The sequence below is a fragment of the Aethalodelphis obliquidens genome, unplaced genomic scaffold, assembly GCF_003676395.1.
Source record: "Aethalodelphis obliquidens isolate GAN/ISIS:26980383/991018 unplaced genomic scaffold, ASM367639v1 scaffold34, whole genome shotgun sequence".
Classification (NCBI taxonomy): Eukaryota; Metazoa; Chordata; class Mammalia; order Artiodactyla; family Delphinidae; genus Aethalodelphis; species Aethalodelphis obliquidens.
The window spans coordinates 7,881,851-7,905,386 of record NW_020837978.1 but is presented as its reverse complement, the minus strand read 5'-3'; the positions used below and the strand labels follow the sequence as shown (position 1 = coordinate 7,905,386).

The following is a 23,536-nucleotide window of genomic DNA, read 5'->3' as shown; positions in this document are numbered from 1 at the left end:
AAAAAAAAAAAAAAAAAAAAAAAAAAAATCTTTGAGTGAAGCACCAGATTATAAAAGGCATTTTATTTTTTGGCCACACCGCACGGCTTGTGGGATCTTAGTCCCCAACCGGGGATCAAACTCGGGCCCTCGGCAGTGAAAGCATGTAGTCCTAACCACTGGACCACCAGGGAATTCCCTGTAAAAGGTATTTTATTTTTTTTCAAATTTATTATTTATTTATTTTTGGCTGAACTGGGTTTTCGTTGCTGCGCATGGGCTTTCTCAAGTTGCAGCGAGCGGGAGCTGCTCTTTGTTGCGGTGCACAGGCTTCTCATTGCGATGGCTTCTCTTGTTGCAGAGCACAGGCTCTAGGCCCACGGGCTTCAGGAGTTGTGGCTCACAGGCTCAGTAGTTGTGGCACACAGGCTCAGTAGTTGTGGCGTGCGGGCTCTAGAGTGCAAGCTCAGTAGTTGTGGCACACAGGCTTAGTTGCTCCACAGCATGTGGGATCTTCCTGGACCTGGGCTCAAACCTGTGTCCCCTGCATTGGCAGGCGGATTCTTAACCACTGAGCCACCAGGTAAGTCTCTGTAAAAGTCATTTTAAAGCAAACTATTTGATAGTGCCAAACATGTTGTTGCACTTTGTAACTAAGCATACAGCCTTGTAACAGAATGATAGAGATTTTTTAAAGCAACATAAGAATGATAAACAGGTATGAAATGCGAAATTGTTCCTTGAATGCAGAACTAAGACAGAACAATGGGAGGAAGTTACTGAACGCTGTTTTAATGAGGTAGACACTAAGGCTTTATGTGCTTTGTGTGTTTTCTTTAATCATAGTTACAAAATCAGAACCTAGAGAAACTTGTACCCTTCAAATATATACAGATCCACAATCGCTTTTCTGTAGTTTTGAAACCCTCAAAGCTCTGAAAGATGAATTTTTAAAAATTAATCTGGGGCTTCCCTGGTGGCACGGTGGTTAAGAATCCACCTGCCAATGCAGGGGACATGGGTTCACTCCCTGGCCCGGGAAGATCCCACATGCCGCGCAACTAAGCCTGTGCGCCACAACTACTGAGCCTGCGCTCTAGAGCCTGCGAGCCACAACTACTGAGCCCACGTGCCACAACTACTGAAGCCCGCGCACCTAGAGCCCATGCTCCGCAACAAGACAAGCCACGACAATGAGAAGCCTCCGCACCGCAACGAAGAGTAGCCCCCACTCACCACAACCAGAGGAAGCCCAGCACGGCAACGAAGACCCAATGCAGCCAAAAATAAAAACAAACAAACAAAAAAATAAATTTATAAAAAATAAAAAGTTAATCTGTGCAAATTCATCTGCAACAAAACATGACCCGAATGACGCGAGGTCATTTATGGTCTTCATTTATTTTACTTAGTGTACTTTTCAAACATTTTTCTACGGGCACATTAAGATGCGGCTTGGGAGGTGTTACGTACCATATTACTTTTCTAAAATATGCAAATTCCTGGATTCCAAACACGTCTGGCCCAGGAGTTTCAAATAAGGGATTATGGTCCAAATTAAATATGATGCAAACATTGATTCAAGGAATGGACATAGTAGAGCGTCTGACTTCCCAAAATCTGATTTGGACTAATATAGATTACATGATATAGTCAGTAAAAAAGCAATCATGCAAATCATTAAGCCAGTATTTATTGAACGTTCATGGGATAAGTAACATGGCACCGTGTAAAGGAAGCATTCACCAGTGAGTACCGTCTGTCTTTTATAGGTGAACATCGTTCACATCGCACAATTGATTTAATGACACATGCTTAACACGTTGGTATTTATAATTTTCCTAGGTTACCAGTAAATTTTTGGAAGAGGTTCTTTAATGAAAATCCCTTTTATTCTTGTTTTGCTTTTTTTACAGGGTGTTCATAAGAATGGAAGCACTGTTTCCTTGCCAAATTCCTTATTGCTATATCTTATGAACCTACATAATCTTGAGGAAGAGCCTGTGCTTAATGATGACAAGCCTGTCACCAGTGTAGCAACAACAGTCTAAGGGCAAAAACGAACAAAAATAAAGAAGCATTTATATTCAACAAGGAAGTCATTTCAGTCAACAACTTGTGCTGCATTATTTTTCCAAGATGAACCGATACACAACCATGAGACAGCTGGGGGACGGCACTTATGGGAGTGTGCTGATGGGCAAGAGTATCGAATCAGGGGAGCTGGTGGCCATCAAAAGGTACCATGGGCACCACTGCCAAGTTTGCCGATCTTTCTTTTCCTTTGCTTGCTTGAGACTGTATACAAATACAGAGAGAAGTCTGGTTTAGACCCCATGCTCGTTAGGCTAATATCGAACACCATTCTGGAGAAAACACTGCCAAAAAGGAGTTCAGCTGATCCCCACATATGTTAATTTTCTGATTTGTCCAGCTACATGGACAAATCAAAAAATATAAGGCCTCTGCTTTTCATGCATGATACATTTGAACTGAAACTGAAGGTAATTTTGGAACTTAAAGCTGAGTACAGAGTAGAGCTTATTGTTTCTTTGAAACAATAGGTCTCAAAATCAGATGGTATTCATAGTATCAAACTGAGTTCTGAGTGGCATATGGAATTTTCCGGACCTTACCAATTAAATAGAGTTAATTATCTTATTTCTTTAATCCACTGTATCTGTTATCTATCATATGTAAAAAAAAAATTACCCCAAAGCTTAATGATTTAAGACAAGAACAAACATTGATTAATTCACAGTTTCTGTGAGTCAGGAATTTAGGAGTAGCTCAGCTGTGGTTCGGGCTACAGGTCCCTCGTGAGGTGGCAGTAAGAGGTGGGCCAAGGTCACAGTCATCTGCAGGCTGAACCAGGGCTGGAGCACCCATGCCCAAGGTGGTTCACTGTATCAGTCTGCTGGGGGTGCTACAACGAAGTACCACAGACTGGGTGATTTAAACAATGTATTTATTTCCTCACAGTTCTGGAGGCTAGAAGTCAGAGATCAAGGTGTCAGCTAACATGGTTGGTTCATGTAAGACCTCTCTCCCTGGCTTGTAGATGGCTCTCTTCTCCCCATGTCTTCACATGATCGTCTCTCTGTGCATGTCGTGTCCTCATCTCTTCTTATAAGGACATCAGTCATATCGGATTAGGACCTACCCTAAAGACCTCACTTAACCTGAATCCCCTCTTTAAGGTCTACCTCCAAATACACTCTGAGGTACTGGGAGGTCAGGACTTCAACACAGGAACTTAGAGCATCATTTGGCTCATACTTGGCTTCTGTAGCGAAGTTTAAGCCACAGACTGGGTGGCTTAAACAGCAGAGATTTATTGAGACACTTTTGGAGGCTAGAAGTCTAACATCAAGGTGTCAGCAGCGTTGGTTTCTGCTGGGGGCCCGGAGGACAGGATCTATTGTAGGCCTTTCTCCTTGGCTTATTCATGGTGTTTTCTCTCTGTATCCCTCCCACATCAGCTTCCCTCGATGCCTGTCTCTGTGTCCAAATTTCCTTTTTTTATAAGGACAAAAAGAGGCCTCAATTTCTCTCTATATGGGGCTCTACAGACAGTCACTTGAGTGTCCTCATGACATGGCAATTGGCTTCCCCAGAACGAGTCTTGGAAACTGATTACAACATCAACTAAATGATGATCTAAAATTTAAATGCTTTAACAAATGTTTATCAAATGTTAAAAACTTTACACTATCATGATCTAAAACGTTACATATATAAGAAAATACTTTTATAAGATATTGTTAAATAGCCATTATTATCAAATAAGTAAATGTACAATATACAATAACTGAAATGAAAAATAGGAAAAAGAAGAAACTTCCCTGACTTGAAAGGTGAAATATTACAGGTACTTCTTGTAAAGTTGGTTTTAAGACCAGAGTGCCTGCTATATCCCCTACTGATCAAGATTGAACTGGAGACCCTAACTAAGGCAACAAGAGAAAAAAATAATAAATGAGGTGTAAGTATCAGACAAAATGAGATGAAATCATCCTTATTTGTGGGTTAAGCAATTATGTAAATTCACACAGATGAATACTTCATTACACATAAATAAAGTTATACGTAAAAATATCTTTAAAAGGACTGTAAAGATTTACATAAACTTCGTGAAATCTGTGGCTTCCGAGGAGAGGGGGTAAGAAAATGAGAATGAGGGTTGGGTCTCGTGGTATCATTTAAGGTTATTACCGTTGGTTTGTTTTTTTTTTTTTTTTTTTTTTTTCCCGTTGGTTTGTTTTCTATAACAAAATGTTCATTATTGCTTCTGTGTGGCAAGATCATGTGTTTGTTTCAGTCTTCAGTTTCATAAAATGGGGAATTGGGCCTCACTTGCATAGAGCTGGGTAAGACCTTGAGAGAAGTGAGAGGTCAAATCCTTTAAGAAGTCAAATAGATTGAATGCTGAGAAGAAGTCATACGTGTATAATTTAGGAATGCTTTTGGTGTATGAAATTAAAAAAACAAACCAAAAGTAAATTAAATAGGGATTTATTTGTTTCACATTGTAAAATGTTTTGAGGTAGACAGCCCAGGGCTCATACCTTGTCTCAATGCTGTTATCACAGACCTAGGTTCTTTTGTCTTCAAAAAATAGCTGCAGTAGGAGAGGGTGTGGAGAACAGGGAACCCGCCTACATTGTTGGTGGGAGTGTAAATTGGTGCAGCCACTATGGAGAACAGTATGGAGGTTCCTCAAAAAACTAAAAATAGAGTTACCATATGATCCAGCAATCCCACTCCTGGGCACATACCCAGAAAACCCTATAATTCAAAAATATACATGCACCCCTGCATTCATAGCAGCACTATTTACAATAGCCAAGACATGGAAGCAACCTAAATGTCCATCGACAGATGAACAGATAAAGAAGATGTGGTATATATATGCAATGGAATACTACTCAGCCATAAAAAGGAATGAAATAATGCCATTTGCAGCGACATGGATGGACCTAGAGATTATCATACTAAGTGAAATGAGTCAGAAAGAGAAAGACAAATATCGTATGATATCGCTTATATGTGGAACCTAAAATATGACACCAATGAACTTATCTGTGAAACAGAAACAGACTCACAGACATAGAGAACAGACTTGTGGTTGCCAAGGGGGAGGGGGTCGGGAGACGGATGAACTTGGAGTTTGAGATTAGCAGATAGATGAAAACTCATATATAGAATGGATAAACAAGGTCCTACTATACAGCATAAGGAACTATATTCAATATCCTGTAATAAACCATAATGGAAAAGATATGGAAAAGAATATATAGAGACATATAACTGAGTCACTTGGCTGTGCAGCAGAAATTAACACAACATTGTAAATCAACCATACTTGAATAAAAAAATTTAAAAACATAGCTGTAGCAGTCTAGGCCTTGAGTGTGAGTTCCGAGTAAGACGAAATAAGGAAGAGCTGAAACAGTTACTGTTACTGTCAGTCAGTTGCTGTACTTTCTTCTCATTAGGAAAGCGAAAGCTTTCCCCCACCCCTCTCCAGAAGACTTCTGGTTTCTCCTCAGTGGCCAGGAGTGTGTCTGTCACGTGGCACACGTAGCAATAAGAGAAGCTGGGAAACTGAGTACTTCGGTGGCCATTTTGTATCCCTGGGTTAAAGCTGATCTATGTTAATAAAGAAGAGAAGAAAAGTGGCTCTTGCATAGACAAGTCATAGTGTCTGCCACATGCAGTATCTACTATGTGCCAGACAGTGTTCCTACCCTAATTAAAGACAGAGTAAAAATGAATGAGAAGAGGATGAGTCATTTGGAAGGCTTGCAAAAAGTTTAAAAATTCATTCAACATGTAATTGTTAAGCTACGATTACACTTGGTGCTCGGGACAAATGGGGATGGGATAGATGAGTTATAAATAGACCAACAAATTACAAAAGTGACAACACAAAATATGATCAGTCCTATGATGGGGGGATACCGGGGCCTATGGGAGCACAGAGAAGCAGTGCTGCAGAGGTATCTTGGAAGGCTTCCCCCATAAAATGAGATCTCGAGAATGACAAAAATTCTCAAGAGGAGAGGAAGAATATTCCAAGCTGTAAGAATAATATGTATGAAGGCCTAGAAGCAAGAGAGTTTTTCCCTTGGGAAATTTAATCTAGGTCACTGGTAAGAAACCTTGTGGTATCTGTTGCCATCTCCAAAAAAAATCTGTAACAGAATTCATTCTAGGGGGTGTCGGTAAGATCCCCGCACCTCATTAAATTAACAAATATCCCTAAGCTCTCTGCCCTTTAAAGACCTAAGAGGCTATTCCATTCCTGAGGATGTCCTGTTTGTGGGACAGCTCCTCAGGACCCCAGCTGTGGGTCTCGAAATCCATCCATCCATTCAGTAAACATTGATTGAGCACTTACTATGTGCCAGAAACTGAGCAGAAATGTGGAGGTGTCCTCAAGGAGCTTGCGTGTGAGGAGAGGGGAGAAGGACTAAACATAAAAGTAAACTATATGGTATGCAAGAAGGTGGGTAGAGTGCTACGGGAGAAAAAGCAGAGCAGGAACGGTGACCTCACAGCCATGAAAATCAGCTCCGGGCATTAAAGGAACAAGGATCGACGTGAGGTGGTCTCTCATTTCCGCTAACCAGCCCAGCTCTTTCTAGCTGTTTCTGTCTGGCTGAATCTTCTTTTTTTCAGCCTTCACATGCTGGCACCTTCTGTCTTTCAGGTCTCATCTGAAATACTGCCTCATCAAAAAGGCCTGGGGCCTGGCCAATTCATCTCATGATCCTGAAAGCTCATTTGTATGTCTGTTTTGTGTTAACTAAAGTCTATCTCCTGTGAGATGGGAAGCATCAGGGTAACCATCTCTGATTTCATCACCCTGGCATGTCGGTGTTGGATGAATCAATAAATGAAAGAGAAGATGGCAGGGAATCTAAAAGGAATTCTAACAAATTGGTTTAATTTTTTATAATTAATTCCTTTAGAAATCGGGATAATTGTTTTGCATCGGGAAACTTCTGTATTTGCTGCATATAGATACGTGCGTTACCTTAGGGTAGTATTGATAACTAGTAACTGCTGAAAAGAAAGTAGCATATTAGTATATGTGGATGCAGCTAGTACAGATTTTTAAGAAGAATAAAAGTTTCAATTTGTACTAAATTTTGAAAAGGAACTTGGATATATTAACTAGCCTCTAAAACACTGGATTAAAAATTCTATAATTACTTTTTAAGAATCAGAGATTATATGTATAGTTTTGCATGGATTTGATCAATTTACTAAAATACTTTTATACTATATTTGAATTGACTTCTATTTTATTTCAAATTAAGCACTGTGCTAGATTTACTTTTATCATTTTAGCAAGACATTTATAAATCTATAGTACTGAAACGTATCTTTTGGTAAGTTGGTAAGCCCTCAATTTCTTCAAGCTCCTTCATAAATTTCTAGCGCCTGAATGAGCATAACTGAAATTCTGATTCACTAAGGATATTTTAGAGATAATAGCAGTGATGCCCTTCATACCTTATTGTAGCTGACCACAGATACCAGTAAAAATAAGGACATCTACAATAGCATTTACTGAGTGCTGAACTAAGCAGTTTACAATAGGATTTTCTTATGCAGTAGTTCCTACTTTATAGCTAAGCAGTTTGCAGCACAGAGAAGTCATTAGGCAATTTGCCCAAGAAGTGACACAGTCATGAACCTGCATCAAATGGCCTTGAGATACACAGAAGGGAGATGATCTCCTTTTAAGGAGGAAGGAAAAGAGATATCACAGCTTTTCGCCCAAAGTGAACTAATTATAGAGTAAGAAAGCCAATGGTGTAAACTGTGTCTTCAAATCCCTGGTCCCCACACACTAAACTTTTCTTTTTTTATTGCAGAATGAAGAGAAAGTTCTATTCTTGGGATGAATGTATGAACTTGAGAGAAGTTAAGGTAAAATCCCAGAGATGAAAAGAACCGCAGAAGGCCTTAGCTCTACCTCACATGTGTCTCATTTCTGAGGATGGTAGCTAAGAAGATGGTTCTGTTCTCTGAGGGAAGCAGACCAAAGATAATTATATTTCTTATGTTTTTCTTTATGTTCCTAATTTCTCATTTCTCATCAGAATGTCAGTGGAGAACAGAAAGTAACTACCCTCATATTTAAAAGTATACTCTCACTTTTAAAAGAGCATTTTAATCCATATTATCAAAGGAAAGATAATTTTTTTAATTACCACATACCATTTCTTTATATTTTATGTTGTATAACTTGGATAAATTTTTGGAGACTTTTGCATGGCTTTCCACATAGTTAAGTCAGAAAAAGTTAAACCTATTTAATGACCAAGAAAAAAAAAAGTGACAAATGTTTTGCAGCTATTGTTGACCTGGTTTATTTTTGCACTTATATTCATTACTTAGACAATTACTGATTACTTTATATTTTTTTAATTTTTTAAAAAATTATTTATTTATTTATTTTTGGCTGTATTGGGTCTTCGTTGCTGTGCTTGGGCTTTCTCTAGTTGCGGTGAGTGGGGGCTACGTTTCGTTGCGGTGCGAGGGCTTCTCTCATTGCGGTGGCTTCTCTTGTTGCAGAGCACGGGCTCTAGGCACGTGGGCTTCAGTAGTTGTGGCTCACAGGCTTAGCTGCTCTGCAGCATGTGGGATCTTCCCGGACCAGGGCTTGAACCCATGTCCCCTGCATTGGCAGGTAGGTTCTTAACCACTGCGCCACCAGGGAAGCCCACTGCTTACTTAAATAGATGTTCTAGATGTTTTTAGACATGGAAATTTTTATAGATATTAAAAATTCATTAATGAATTTAGAAGAAATGGAAAACTACTTAAGGTACTTATCATCCTAGCATTGATGAGATTATGCCAACTTCTATAACTTTGCTTTAAGAATTTTTTTTTTTTTTTTTTTGCTTTTAGAATTTTAATGCTCATTTGCTCTATTGCAGTCTCTGAAGAAACTTAATCATGCCAATGTGATTAAACTGAAAGAAGTTATCAGAGAAAATGACCATCTTTATTTTATATTTGAATATATGAAAGAAAACCTCTATCAATTAATGAAAGACAGGTATGTCTTTATGAAAACTTTTTCCTTATTGTCTCCTCCATGAGTCCCTTGGATCCCTTCATTATGTCACACTTGGCAATGTACAGATCTATCAGTCCATGAGGTAGCTTTAAATTAGTTATCTTTATCAAAGGATAATATCTAACGTTGAAGAACCATCATTTTTCCGTGGTAATAACTTAAAAGTCAAGGTAAATGTTTCATATAAACACACTATCTATCTATACTTTTTGAAACAAAAATCTATCTATAGTTTAATACTCAATAATAAAGCTGGCCTTGGGCAAAATCGAGAAAATTTTCTTTCTTACTCTCCCAAGCATCTTGCAAAAGGTTAATGAAGGAATGGAGGAAAGAATGAAGTTGCTTTTAAGAAAGGATCTAATACACTTGTTTATTAGAATGCTTAAGTGAATCATAAAAATGTGTTACCAGTCCCAAGGAAATTCTCATTTTAATTTTTAAACAAACAAACAGAATCTCTAAAGAAGGAGAGTTTCAGTCACCTGCCATGAGCTTGGAGAGGATAACATTTTGGTGGTAGCTGCTGGTCACATCTGGGAGTTTAATGCCCATTTTGTCTGTTTTTAAAGCCAGAGTTGTTCAGCAAAAGAGCCTAAAATATGAAATGAATTTCCCAGTAGAATGATGTTGATTTCTCTCTCTCTATTTCTTACACACACTCTCTCTCTCTCTCTCTCTCTCTCTCTCAAGGTCTAAGGATGGTCAGTGAATTTTTCTTTAATCATATCATTCCTTCTTTCAAAAAATACTGTATTGAATGCCTGTTAATGTTTCAGGCTGATATCATTATGACATTAATAGCAGTTAAAATAAAAGTAAAGGATATTCTACCTCTCAAATCAGTGTTTATTTTTCTAGAGTTCTTTCTAGCTCCTGTATACAGACATGCATATTTTCTATGTAGTTGTAATTTTAGTGGTGATGCATTTTTCTGTTTGATTTATTCACTTATAGGCACTTTTTAAAATTAATTATTGTATTTATTTACTTATTTATTGGCTGCGTTGGGTCTTCATTTCTGTGCCAGGGCTTTCTCTAGCTGTGGCAAGTGGGGGCCACTCTTCATTGCGATGCGCGGGCCTCTCACTATCGCGGCCTCTCTTGTTGCGGAGCACAGGCTCCAGACGCGCAGGCTCAGTAGCTGTGGCTCACGGGCCTAGTTGCTCCATGGCATGTGGGATCCTCCCAGACCAGGGCTCGAACCCGCGTCCCCTGCATTAGCAGGCAGATTCTCAACCACTGCGCCACCAGGGAAGCCCTATAGGCATTTTTTAATGCTGATGCATAATCTTCATAGTTACCATAGCTAGTGTGTTCTGTTAAATGACTATACCAAGCTTCACTTACCTCTTTGAACTATTTAAAATAAATAACCATCAATGGGAGAATAGGTTGGTAATTACAGTGTATAATACTGATGTCATTATTTTGTAGCCATTAAAAGTGATAATTATGAAGATTATAAGAGTGCTTATAAGTGAATAAAAAACAGAAACCAAAGTTGTATTTATGTAACATTGACACCTAATATAAAAGTTATACACACAGATGGATTAGGGCTGGATTAGAATGCTGAAAAATCAAAATAGTTTCCTTATCAGGTGGTGGGATTATGGGTAATCTTCTGGGCTTCTAATAATAATTTATGCTCTTCAAAATATATGAAATGATAAACATACCCATGGTATACTGAGATATAATTTTGAAGAAAAAATTAAGTACATGTAAATACATGAAATATTATACTTTCATATGATTTTAAATATATATATAAGTGGAAGTGGTGAATGCAATTGCAAATGAACATTAAAAAGACTCAACTTTGGAATTTCATGATTCAATTCTGGATTTCTAAATTAAAAGGAAATTAAAGTGATATTGTTTAGAATACTATTCAATGTCAAAAGTATAAATTAAACCATTAACAACTGTACATGCTAAAGGGCTATTTGAGGTTAGTGGTATTTTTACACTTTGTTTTTGGTAGCTTAACTTCCTGAAATATTGTTTTTGAGGATTAATTTACAAGCCTTTTTTATTCAAGTAAACTTCTTTTCCATGTCAACTGAAGACCAATATACAAAACCTCTGCTCTGATACTGTAACTGAACCTTTAGTGTACAGCATTCTTTTTACAAATTGAATTACATCACTGTTTATTTGTTCATTTCTTCACAGAAACAAGTTGTTCCCTGAGTCGGTCATCAGAAATATTATGTATCAAATATTGCAAGGGCTGGCATTTATCCATAAACATGGTAGGTTTCATTGCCCTGCCCCTTTAGATTACTGTCACGGTCATGCATAGGAATTGTGTATAAACTGTTAAATAATATTACATTGGATAACTACAAGTTTGGAGTATGTGCCTACTAACTGACAGTTTTATTTTAAAAATTTAGAATTTCTATAATTCTATATAAAATAGAATTTCTATAATCTGTAACTATCTTCCTCTACAGCAGAATTTTTTTACAGTTTGATCATCAGCCTTTAGTCTCAGTTAACCCCATCCTGCTACCTCATTCCACCTAATTTTACCAGGGAAATGAAAAAAAAAAAAACAGGTCGCTCTTTTGGAAAAGACTGGAATGCTCTGATCTATCATGATCAATTATTAACACTTAAATAGTTTAAAGCACCTGTGCTATGGTATTTTCTAGTCTTCCTTAGTATTTACATTTAGTTGTTTCTATATTTGGAGAAATTATTTTTATGCATTTCTTATTTATGTAATCTTAATTTATAGTTTTTTGCGTATCTATCAAACCAAAATAAAGTTAATATTATTACGAAAAATTTTAGTGATTTAATGATCATTAATTTTTAATGATTCTAGTTTAGCATCACTAGATGCTTAGATATTAAATTAGGCTAGTTTATATCATGCCATTGCTGCACTGTGAGCACAGGCATTCAGAAATCACCATTAGCCTCCTTTCATGTTTCATCCTATATTTTATATTTTCTTTTCTCCTTTCTCTTTTAACTGCTACAGGAAATAATTTATTTTCTAGAAATGCTATGCAGAATTCCATATACACATTGTAAGAACATTCCTGAATCCCCAGGGGTTTTTTGTCTTATGTAAACTATTAAGGTCTTTAAAAGCCTAAAACCCATGAAAATATATTACAATCCATTGATAAAAGTCAGTCATTTATTAATTACATGGAATGTAAAGGATATATGCTATTTTAATTGTTCATATTGGATTCCTGGTCTTCAACTCATTTTTAAGCTCTAGTCAGCATGGTTAACTCTCGATATTTGCCTGCGTTAATTTATGCTAACGGAAGCAAGTGTGATGCGGAAAACCAAAAGCCTCAGGAATTCCCTGATTTGTGGAAAGAGCCTTGTGTTTTGCTGATCTTTTTTAGGCTGGTAATAAAATTGGCTTAGATCCCCTGGATATTTATCAACTATCAGCAACTTCAGAGCATAAGGGATTGAAGGAGGAAACCAGCTTGGAATTGAAAAATTGTTGATGAAAGTAAATAACATATGAGTAATCTAGAGTTGGCTTTATAGTTGCCTACATGGCGATCTGCGAAACCAGACTCCAAGAACAATAGACATTTTTACAAAAGCTAAATTATTCTTGCCATAGTTCGTAAACATCTCAGATGTAATCCTTTGAGAAAATAGATATTTTAAAAACAGTAGCTGTCAAAAGAAATGGACTAATATTTTAGTTAAAGTTAGGACCAAGTTACCAATATATTTATATTAGAGAGGATGGGGAAAACCTCAACTGTGGTTTAATTAAGATTTTATGGATTAATGTCACTTCACCATCACACGTGCTCCCATTCCTGTCTTCATATTATGAAATTACGATGTGTTTCTCTTGGAAGTTAGCGAAATGGATGGATCTCAGTAGCTATTTTGAGTAAGGAGTACCAGGTAAGCAGAGTACAGAACTGTTGTAGATGTCATGGAGAGCCCACGCTGGCTTTGAAGGGGTTAAAAAAGTTTAGGTTTAGAAAAGTCTTCCTAGCTCAAATCTGCATGAAAACCCTCTGGTGATGATGATGATCACCTACAATTGATGACCAGGCCCGTTCTTAATTCTCCACCCTGCAAAGTCATTAGGATACAAGTCATCTGTGTACAACCAATGTGCTTTACCTACCCCTTAGACATTTGCAAGGAGGGCTTTCTGCCCTCATTTTCATTGGGCTGCCATGCAGCTTTGGTAACTAACCATTTATTTTATACATTAAATTGGTAAATAAGCATTATAATTATTGGCGTTGTTTCAACAACGCAGCTACCAGGGGAGAACTGAGCTGTTAAATAATTTTAAAGGAAGGAGTTGATTCAAATGTGTGGCGTTCCATTTGTGTTTAATGGACTTCTCAAAGTGATTATACTCAAGGAATCGCAGGTTAAACTACAACGTGGTAGAGCAGTGATAAGACCAGCTTCACTGACTGAAGCCTGATATGCAGCGCTCCTTCAGCTTTCACTAGACTGCTTCTCTCCAAGCTTCAACCTCCTCATCTGCTACCCACTGGTGATCATAATACCTCCTTAAGGGTGTTGTTCAAATTAGCGGAGATAATCATAATGTGGCAGTATCTAACCCAGTGCCTGAACTCACCGGATCCACAAACAGAAATACATGTGGATATTTATTTTTAATGGCCATATATACTGTATGAACTTCCTCGCCAAATTATTTTGAAAGCAGGGTCCCCACCTCCCATCACTGTGTAGACAATAAATATGGTTTATTTTTTTCCTAAGCTCACCTTCCTAATTAGAACAGAGAGGCTCAGCTATCTTGTTAGTAAATCAAATATGTCTAGATACGATGATTTATTATTGTTTTTCCTCTCTATATTACCAAGGCTTTTTTCATAGGGATATGAAACCAGAAAACTTGCTTTGTATGGGCCCAGAACTTGTGAAAATTGCCGACTTTGGACTGGCAAGAGAATTAAGGTCACAGCCACCGTATACTGATTATGTATCCACCAGATGGTGAGTAGTTTTTAGCAATGGTCCAGAGGCATATGTCTCTGTTGACGCTTTCCTACAGTAAGTAGATCGTTACACATCTTTCTGGAGGTTCCATATCAAGTATTTAAAGCAAAATGTAGAACTGAATTTTTTTTGTATTCTTTGGAGAGAGAGAAGGATTGCCTCATGACTCTTGTGATAAATGAAAAGGGAAGGAAAAAGGATTTCACGCATCCATTCATTCACTCAACAAACATTTATTGAACCCGTTATGTGCTGGATACTATTTTAGGCGCTGGGAACACAGACGTGAACGAAACAGAAAAGAATCTCTGCCTCATGCTGCTTACATGACAGCCAATACATAAACAAACAAAGAATGTCCTGAGTTACCAACAGAGAGACATACACACGTTCATCACAAGCACGTAACAGTCCCATCTTGCACACCACCCAACTGTCCATCACCAGAGGCATATATATTCACCCAGTGGACTACTTCACAGCAAAGAGAATGAAAGGCCTACAACTACGTAGACAATATGATGAATCTCACAGACACAATGTTGTGAGCAAGAGGCCAAACAGAAAAAGAGCACACATTATGTGCTTCCATTTATATAAAGTACAAAAATAGAACGAACCTGTTAAAAGTCAGGATGGCGGTTACGTGGTCGGGGTAGGGGCAGTAGTGACTGGAAGAGCGCAGAGGAGGGGCCCTCTGCGGAGCTGGTAACACGCAGTTCCTTGGTCTGGGTGCTGGGCCCATGGGTATGTTCTAACTGTGAAAATTCAGCAAGCTGTACTCTAGGACATGTGCATTTTTCTGTACGTATGTTGTACTCCAATAAAAACAATTAAGAATAGTTGAGTATCAGATAGTGATACATGTACATCTCTACATATTATTATACAGAAAAATAAAGTCTGGAAAGGGACAGGGGATTGGAAGAGACAGGGGAGGGAAGGGGTATGTTGCTGTTTTCGACAGGCGGTCTCACTGATGCTGGGCTGGGGAGATGCTGGGAGGCAAGAGGCTTTCAGGCAGAGAAAATGCTGAGCGTAAAGGCCTACGGACAGGAGTGCCACCGTGGACTCTGCAAAGAGCAGAGTGAATAAGGAGGGCCGGAGCGGGAAATGAGGTCAGAGCGTTTGTGGGGTGGCCGGATGTAAGGACTGGGGTGTCATGCTCATCGGAGAGAACCAGGGGGCCCCTGGAGGGCTCTGAGCTGCCATCCTGAAAAGGGTCTAGAGGAGCAGAGGCAGAAGCAGGGAGACCAAGGAGGAGGCTGTTACACTATCTTGGGCAGAAAATGACAGTGACTTGGATCTGGTGGCCATGGAGGTGGTGACAGGTGTAAGATGCTGGGTGTGTTTTAAAACAGAGCAGATGTGATTTCCTGGTGAAGCAGATGTGGGGAATAAGATGAAGGAATCAGAGACGTCAGGGTCTTTTCCATGAGCAGCCAGAGGGCTGGAGTCAGCCCTGATGGAGACGGGGCTGCTGTGGAGCTCGTGGGGGGAGGCGCAGTTGTGTTTCGGGTTGAGGGGTGCCTCTGAGACAACCACGGGGAGATGTCACGGTAGGCGGTGGGACCTGTAACCTGGGGTTCAGGGAGCAGGGCTGGGCTGGAGACGTAAACTTGGGACACCTCAGTGTTAAAAATTACAGGGTTGGGTGAGGTCACTAAGGGACTGAATGTGGTTAGAGAAGAAAAGAAGTCTGAGGACAGAGCCTGGAAAGAGTGACAATATGTCCCGGTTTGCTGCGGACAGTCTCGGTTATCAACAGTTTCGTTAAAACAAGCTGGCATGTCTGATCGACCTCCGCTGTATGCTTCCCGATTCCTCCCTGGTCCGATCTGGTGACACGAGAGACCCAGAAACCAAGTTCACACTTCAACACATGGCTAATTAACAATGTCAGTTTTAAATGAGTGCCTTCCAACTGGCTTCGAAGAGAAAAATCAGTTACCTGATTTCTAATAATCATTTGATTTTTTTCATCACAATTCAGAGAATCAAAGTGAAGCTTTTGGAAGGTCATTCCTTGAAAAGTGAAATGTCTGACGTTGCTATGAATGCTATTTAACTTCAGTTAAAACCTTTGAAAATAAACTTATTTTTGCCGTGGTAATACAAGTTCTAGTGAAGCCTAGCATCCCAAAAACAGTATTCTTACTAAATTAAGAAACCCAGAAAGCAGACATTTATTTGGATTGGTTAAGATGCATATGTATTTTGTAACTGCATCCAAATAAGCTGCTAAATTTGCATTCTACCGATCAAAATAAGCTGCAGTTGTCAGAATTTACACATTACACGTACACGCAGAGGGTAGCTGCACTGCAGGATTTCTGTGACGCTACTGATGCTGACTACAAGGACGGCGGCAGCACGGCTGCGTGTGCTTTCTCTCTCTGCCGTCTGTCATTCGAAGTTTAGAATTGTTTGAGCCTTTGAAAAACTACTTTGTAAGTCAATTTAAATGATTTACAGTGGTATCTAGCTTTTCTTGTAAATAATCCCTTCATATCTTGGTTGCATTTTGCTTCAAATCACTTGGAAATCTTCATTCAGAATTTTTGATAAATGGACGCCAAAACCCCAAAGCTTTTGAAGTTTATGGGAAACTGCAATTATTGAAAATGAAGTTTGCAAACAGGAAGATAATGATATTTATCCCTACAAAAGCAAAGGAGGAACTGAACAAATTAAATAAGAGCTCAAAGTGTGCTAATTTTATCTTTTTTGTTTGTTTGTTTTTTTGCGGTACGCGGGCCTCTCACTGTTGTGGCCTCTCCTGCTGCGGAGCACAGGCTCCGGACGCGCAGGCTCAGCGGCCATGGCCCACGGGCCCAGCCGCTCCGCGGCATGTGGGATCCTCCCAGACCGGGGCACGAACCCGTGTCCCCTGCATCGGCAGGCGGACACTCAACCACTGCGCCACCAGGGAAGCCCTAGTTTTATCTTTTTTAAATGTATAATTAGAATTGGAAAATCTCCTCTTGCAGGGAAGAATCTTTTTAAGGAGCTTCTATTTTCAACTGGGTAAATTTAGATTCTACACTGAAATGGAATGAAATTGAGAATACTTGTTTTCAGTATCTAAATTTGGCAAAACATTCAAAACAATTTTGTCTCCTAAAAATATCAAAACATAATAAAAAGTGTTGGCAAGGATGTGGAGGAACTAGAACCCTCCTTTGCTGGTGGGAGTGGAAAATGGTACAAAACAGCCTGGCAGCTCCTCAGTGGTTAAACATATAGTTACCATGTGATCCAGCAAAATCCCACACCTAGGTACATACCCAAGAGAAATGAAAACGTATGTCCACACAAAAACCTGTATACGAATGTTCACAGCAACATTACTCATAATAACCAAAAAGTGGGAAAACCCCAAATGTCCATCAACTGAGGAATGGATAAACAAAATGTGGTCTAGCCATACCGTGGAATATCATTCAGCAATAAACAGAAAGAAGTACTGATATATGCTACAACATGGATAAACCTTGGAAACATGTTCAGTGAAAGAAGCCAGTCACAAAGGACCAGACAGTGTATGGTTCCATTGATGTGAAGTGACAGAACAGGTAAATCCACAGATAGACAGTAGATGACAGAAATGGGAGCGCAGGGCTATTGGAGAGGTGTGGGGGGTTCTTTTGGGGGTGATGAAAATGCTCTGAAGTTGATTGTGATGACGGATGCACAACTCTTGTGAATATACTTAAAGCCACTGAACTGTATGCTTTTAAATGGATGTACTGTATGTTATGTGAATTATATCTCAAAGCTGTCAAAGAAAGCTACTCTGAGTGGAAGCCAAAGGACAACACTGCAAAGCATTTAGGCTGAAACGTTTACGCATTTCAACATGGAAAAAAAATTGAGAATATCCTCCACCAGCTACCTTTGCCTTATAAATAGAGTATTTTTCTAATTAGAAATATTATCAATTAAGGAAATTGAGTCAATTGAGGAATCAGCACTTTCAAACAGATAAGCCAAAAGAAGGATGGAAAAACAAGCACAGGGAACTATATGCAATATCCTGTGATAAACCATAATGGGAAAGTCTACAAAAAAAATGTATATATGTATAACTGAATCGTTTTGCTGTTCGGCAGAAATTAACACAACATTGTAAATCAACTATACTTCAATAAAATGATTTTTTTAAAAAAAGATGGGAGAAAGCCCACTACTCAGGGATAATCTTTGTTAATCTTTTGTTTTCGATCCTTCAAGTGAATATATCAGGATTTAATGCGTTGTAAAATTATACGACTGCTCCCATTCAGAACGTATCTGCTTCCATTCAGAGCTTCTCCGCCTTTTCTTAATGTATTATATAGCATTTCTACAGTTATTTGTTGGAGTCCCTGTCTTAGGCCACTTGGACATTTCGTTTATAGTTGTCTTGAGCTCCACTACTTGCTTGTGGTCAGGAAAAATGTGTGCTAGTCAATATAAACCCAACACATTGTGCAGAGAGATGCCTGATACAGAGAAGGCAGTTAATACCTGGTTCTCGATTGAAATGCCTGACCAAACAACATCCTACTGCCATTCCACCTCTGAAACTACAAGCACAATGGCCTGTTTTGTTTTGTTTTCCATTTTCATAGGTATCGTGCTCCTGAAGTTTTATTAAGATCTTCAGTTTATAGCTCTCCCATTGACATGTGGGCTGTTGGGAGTATAATGGCTGAAATATACACGTTAAGACCACTTTTCCCAGGGACAAGTGAGGTCGATGAAATCTTTAAGATTTGCCAAGTTTTAGGGACTCCCAAAAAAGTAAGTACTTTTTTCCTTAAGTTGTTGTAACTTTTGATTATTTGTAACTTTGGGGCAGCTAGCTGATACTTTCATTTTCAAAAAGGCTGACACTTTAAGGGTTAATTTTCTTATCATCAGTCTTTTTTTGTATTGGGATGGGATGAGGGCTGCAAGAAGCCAGAATCCCACCAGACTGTAGAAAAAAGGGGCTTACCTTTCTTTAAGAACTTAAGGGAAATTTCTCTATATTTAGAATTCTATGTATTTAACTTTGGTCTGATGACCAGCCGATGACTACATGCTTAGCCTCTTTCCTACCTGTTCTGTGAATGTCCATTGGGATCAACGCATTAATGCCAGGTGTCCTGGATTTTATTTTCTCTTAACCTTTTCTTGTTTACATTTATATACCTCTGCCATGGATATTTAATTTCTTGAACTGAGTACTTTTCAATTAACTATTGCACTCAGCTAGACTTCACTTTCTGAGATGCACTTATTTAATAAGTTTAAGTTTGTATAATTACACCTGAATTAAATGAGCGTGTGCCTCGTAGTTAACATGAGTCAAGTTAACGCAGCTATTAAAGCTTTAACGTAACTCATTTCCCAGCTATGTGCAGTTTTTGACATTGGATGCAATGTATAACATATAGTGAGGATCTTTGTAATAATCAGTGTCTTTGTACATCGCTTGTCCTTACTTGTTCAGAGCCACCTGGGTACCATCATCACCATCGAGATCCAAAAGACCAGAGTTTAACATTTTGAAATTTATGAAAGTGCTTTCTCATTTTTTCCCTAATTCTCAACTCACTGTTCTTTCTATACTGTTTATAGCACTGACTTGTGTATGTGGTCTGGTATTTCATTTTCACATTTATTTATATGAGTCAACATTAAAATTTTCATACACAAGTGATTTTTATATTATTACTCTGTTTTAAATTGATCATTAAAAACAAATTACTTATTGCCTCCCCTCCCCCACTTATACATTCCTTAAACAGAGTGACTGGCCGGAAGGGTACCAGCTTGCATCCTCTATGAATTTCCGCTTTCCCCAGTGTGTTCCTATAAACTTAAAAACTCTTATTCCCAATGCCAGTAGTGAAGCTATTCAGCTTATGACTGAAATGTTGAGTTGGAATCCAAAGAAACGACCAACAGCAAGCCAGGTAAGACAGATCTCCCTGGTATAGTTGTGTGTGGGGGGTTGTTTGTTTTATTAATTTGAGGTTTTACAATATCGGGGATATTTTTCTTTACAAAGACAAGTCTATTTTCAACCAGAGTTTTACCAAGAGAATTAAGCCCTAAAGCTTAAGGCATCCAGTGTATGTTATGATTTAACTTCTAGGCATGTAAGATTCTTGGGAGAATTGCAAAAATAGCCACTCCAATGATTTTCTGTTTTGTGGTTCAAATGAGGAACCCTGTGGAGGTTGAGGTTGAAAGGAATTAATCTCTAATGATAAAAATTCAGGCACGTCGACACTTTGATCTCTGACTTCTAGCCTCCAGGATGGTGACAAAATACATTTCTGTTGTTTAAGCCACAAAAGCCTTAGAAAACTAAACGGTGAGGATAACTGTCTGGGGGAAAAAGGCTGTATTTCTCTGGCTTTTGAGGTGGGGGTAGAGGCATTTGGATTTACTATTCCACTTAGATGACGTACACTAGGAGAAAAACGATCCCTCCACCACCACCAAACGAAATAAGTGGTTGGCTATGAAGGCACAATGGATTCTGGACAGAGAATAAATGTCCACTTCAATAACCTTTCAAGGAAGTTTTGAAATCACTATTCTTTCAATATTTATTGAGCACAAACTAAGAAACTAAGTGCCTGGTAGTATGTTAGGTGGTTGGAATTTCAGATATGAATATACGACCCCTTTCCTGGCCTGGTGGAACATTCTGCAAGTACTCAATTTTCTACCACACTTTTTTGGGGGACAGAGGGCTTTGATAATTTAGAGACAGTTAACAGACAGATGTACAGGGATGATCCTTCCACCCAGAGGAAGGATGGTGGTAAAATTTAAGGAAGAATTTGCAAGGAAATGACATTTACACTAGGCATTAAAAATGTTGGAATTTGCTCACACTTTTTTTCCATCTAGCATCTTCCTTTCCCTTCATTCTCTGGCAAAGTGATAGAGCTCTAAACGTGGAGGCAGTGGCAGAACTGGAGGATGAATGGGAATGGGGGAATGGTGGGAAATGGGCTAGAAAGACAACTACGAAATAACAAAAAATCAGATTTAGAATTAGAAAAATGTCGACCTGATTTGCACAGGATAGTTTGTATTCTGTGTATGACTCCAAATGTTTATGATGAGCTTGTGTTCATTTCATAGTTTAAAAGAATAAAGAAGAAAGTAAAAGTCAAAAAAAAAAATTCAGGCACGTGACAAGCTAATTAGGAAGAAACTTGTCACAGGTAATAAAAGAGCATCTCTTCAGTTAGACAACCTCGTAGACTTTCCAACGCTCTCCTACCGTGTAGAGGACTCGGGTTCCCTCGACACGGCAGCATCATCCCTCCACAGGACTGGAGTAATGCTCCGTCTCCGGCTCCCACAAGAGGGCAGCGTGTGATACCCATGCTTGGCTCCTTTGTGACTATACCCTCAACACCTACAGATGAACCCTGTCTCATGGTCTTAAAAACGCCATGATTTTATCTGCAAAGGGCTTAACTTAAAAAGTCCTAACAGGCTTTATGGTATTCTTATTGTTATTTAAATATAAATTGAGGATTGAAATAAACCAAATAATTATTTGGCTTTTAAAAAATTTAACTTGAGACGATATTTTCTAAAGGTCAACTGGAAGAACAAATAGGAAAGAATAGCCAAGACAGGTTTGAACAGTAATAAGTAATCAGAGCACAGTGGTAGGGTTAGACAGCTTGCCCTATCAGACGTTAAAATAATCTGTAAAGTGATAGTAATTACAACAGTGGGGTACTGGCATGAGGTACTTACAGCTGCAGAAGCTGCAAGTCTGTGTAAGGTAAAATCTATATATATATGTGTATGTATCTGAAAGACTAGAAAGAAGTTCTGAAAAGAGAAACATCAAAATGTGAGCAGTAGTTTTCTCCTGGTGTTGGCTTTCGAGATGATTTTAATTTCTTCTTGAGAACTTTCTATACATTCCTTATTCTATTCAATCAATATTCCCTTAACAAACAGGAAAAAAGAAGTTATTATTTTTTAAAGATCCTCTGTTTCTTTAAGGATGGTAGCTGGTATTTTAAAGAGGAAAAGTTACAGATGAAGCCCTGGAATTACAAAACATTCATAAAGCTTCTAGCTCCAAAATGTACATTATTGACTTAGGAACAGTGACATACTAATTAATGGGGCTACTTAATCCAGAACCTGAGTCCTTCTATGTGTCAGGTACTGATGTATTTAAATCGTCTACAGTTGCTGAGTTCCACTTAGCAATGTCCATGTAGTTAACACACACATCAGGTGTGGTAGGGGACACAACGAAGTTTCTAAGGGGAAACTTAGAAGAAACACTTTTTCTACCTCTGCCAAAATATACACCTCCCTGCCCTTCACCTCTTCCTTGTTTACTATTTCACTGCCCTGCTTTTTAGTGGAAGCAGGGAGACAGGGAGAGGTTAAGTTACAGGAGTTGCCTCTGTCCATCTAAAATCTGCCCCTGCACGCCTGAGAAGTTAACTGTGGGTCAGGGCTACGCCTCCACGTAGGCGGGTACTGGCTTAGGGCAGGCGGCACAGGGGAACAGGGCTTCATTATCTTAAGGGGCAGCCCCTTCCCCGATACACACACACACAAAACAGCAGAACTGGGAACTTCCCTCCCCACCCAGACATGCAGTACTGATAAGGGGACCTGTATCCACAGCTGAGCTGCACAGAGAGCTTCAGACACTCTCCAGACCAGTTTTCACCAACCTCGGTACTTCTGACATTTTTGACCCGCTAATTCTTTGCTGTGGGGAGGCTGTCCTGTTCGTTGTAGGATGTTAAGCAGCATCTCTGACAGCGTGCCTAGATGCCCGGAGCGCCTCCCAGCCCCCGAGTGGTGACAGTAAGAAAAACGTCTCCGAAGGGGCAAAATACCCCCAGTTGAGAACCACTGCTCTAGCCTGTGTCACCCAGATGGTCACCAGCTCTGTCCCCTACCCCCCACTTCCATGCAGTAACAGTGATTTGATGACTGATCTAGTGAAAACTCAGTGACCATTTTTACTAGTACTTGTATAGTTTATTCCCATAAGTACTTTCTCTTTGCTGTTATAGTGTTAAAGCTTATTTCAATTTCTTAGAATTTTTTTTTATTGCTAGTAGACACATACTTATAGTTAGGCTAAAAATAACCCTGAATTTTATATGATGTTAGAGTTAATCATTTAAAATAAACTACAAGGAAGGTTTTCTTAACTCATTTCTTAATGCCTTTATGTAGTCTAAAACATTATCAGTATCTAGTGTTTTAGTTTGAGTTAATCCCTCAAATTCAGCCACTGCTTATAAGCTAGACTTTGTGTTCTATACGGAGTCTTTACAAGAACAGTTGCCTTGACTGGATGTTAAAATTACAAGTGAGTTATACATTCTTTCTACTAATATGTACTTTTTCATTTTTTTTAATGAAATTTTCTTCTCAAATCATTTTTTTTTCTGGGTATCTTTTTAAAGTCAT

At 38.8% G+C, this 23,536-nt stretch overlaps 2 protein-coding genes across 2 annotated transcripts in view; one reads left to right on the top strand and one right to left on the bottom strand.

The window, feature by feature from the left end:
* The window catches only part of SYCP2L (synaptonemal complex protein 2 like), a 166,364-nt gene that overhangs the window by 104,121 nt on the left and 38,707 nt on the right, over positions 1 to 23,536 (bottom strand). The window lies entirely within an intron of this gene.
* The window catches only part of MAK (male germ cell associated kinase), a 43,389-nt gene continuing 21,094 nt past the window's right edge, over positions 1,242 to 23,536 (top strand). Inside the window, exons 1-7 of the mRNA XM_027128360.1 lie at positions 1,242 to 2,219; positions 7,869 to 7,923; positions 8,940 to 9,061; positions 11,264 to 11,343; positions 13,942 to 14,074; positions 18,691 to 18,862; positions 19,855 to 20,022. Of these exons, the coding sequence (XP_026984161.1) occupies positions 2,119 to 2,219; positions 7,869 to 7,923; positions 8,940 to 9,061; positions 11,264 to 11,343; positions 13,942 to 14,074; positions 18,691 to 18,862; positions 19,855 to 20,022 (831 nt within the window). The 5' untranslated portion in view covers positions 1,242 to 2,118. The remainder of the gene's footprint in view (positions 2,220 to 7,868; positions 7,924 to 8,939; positions 9,062 to 11,263; positions 11,344 to 13,941; positions 14,075 to 18,690; positions 18,863 to 19,854; positions 20,023 to 23,536) is intronic.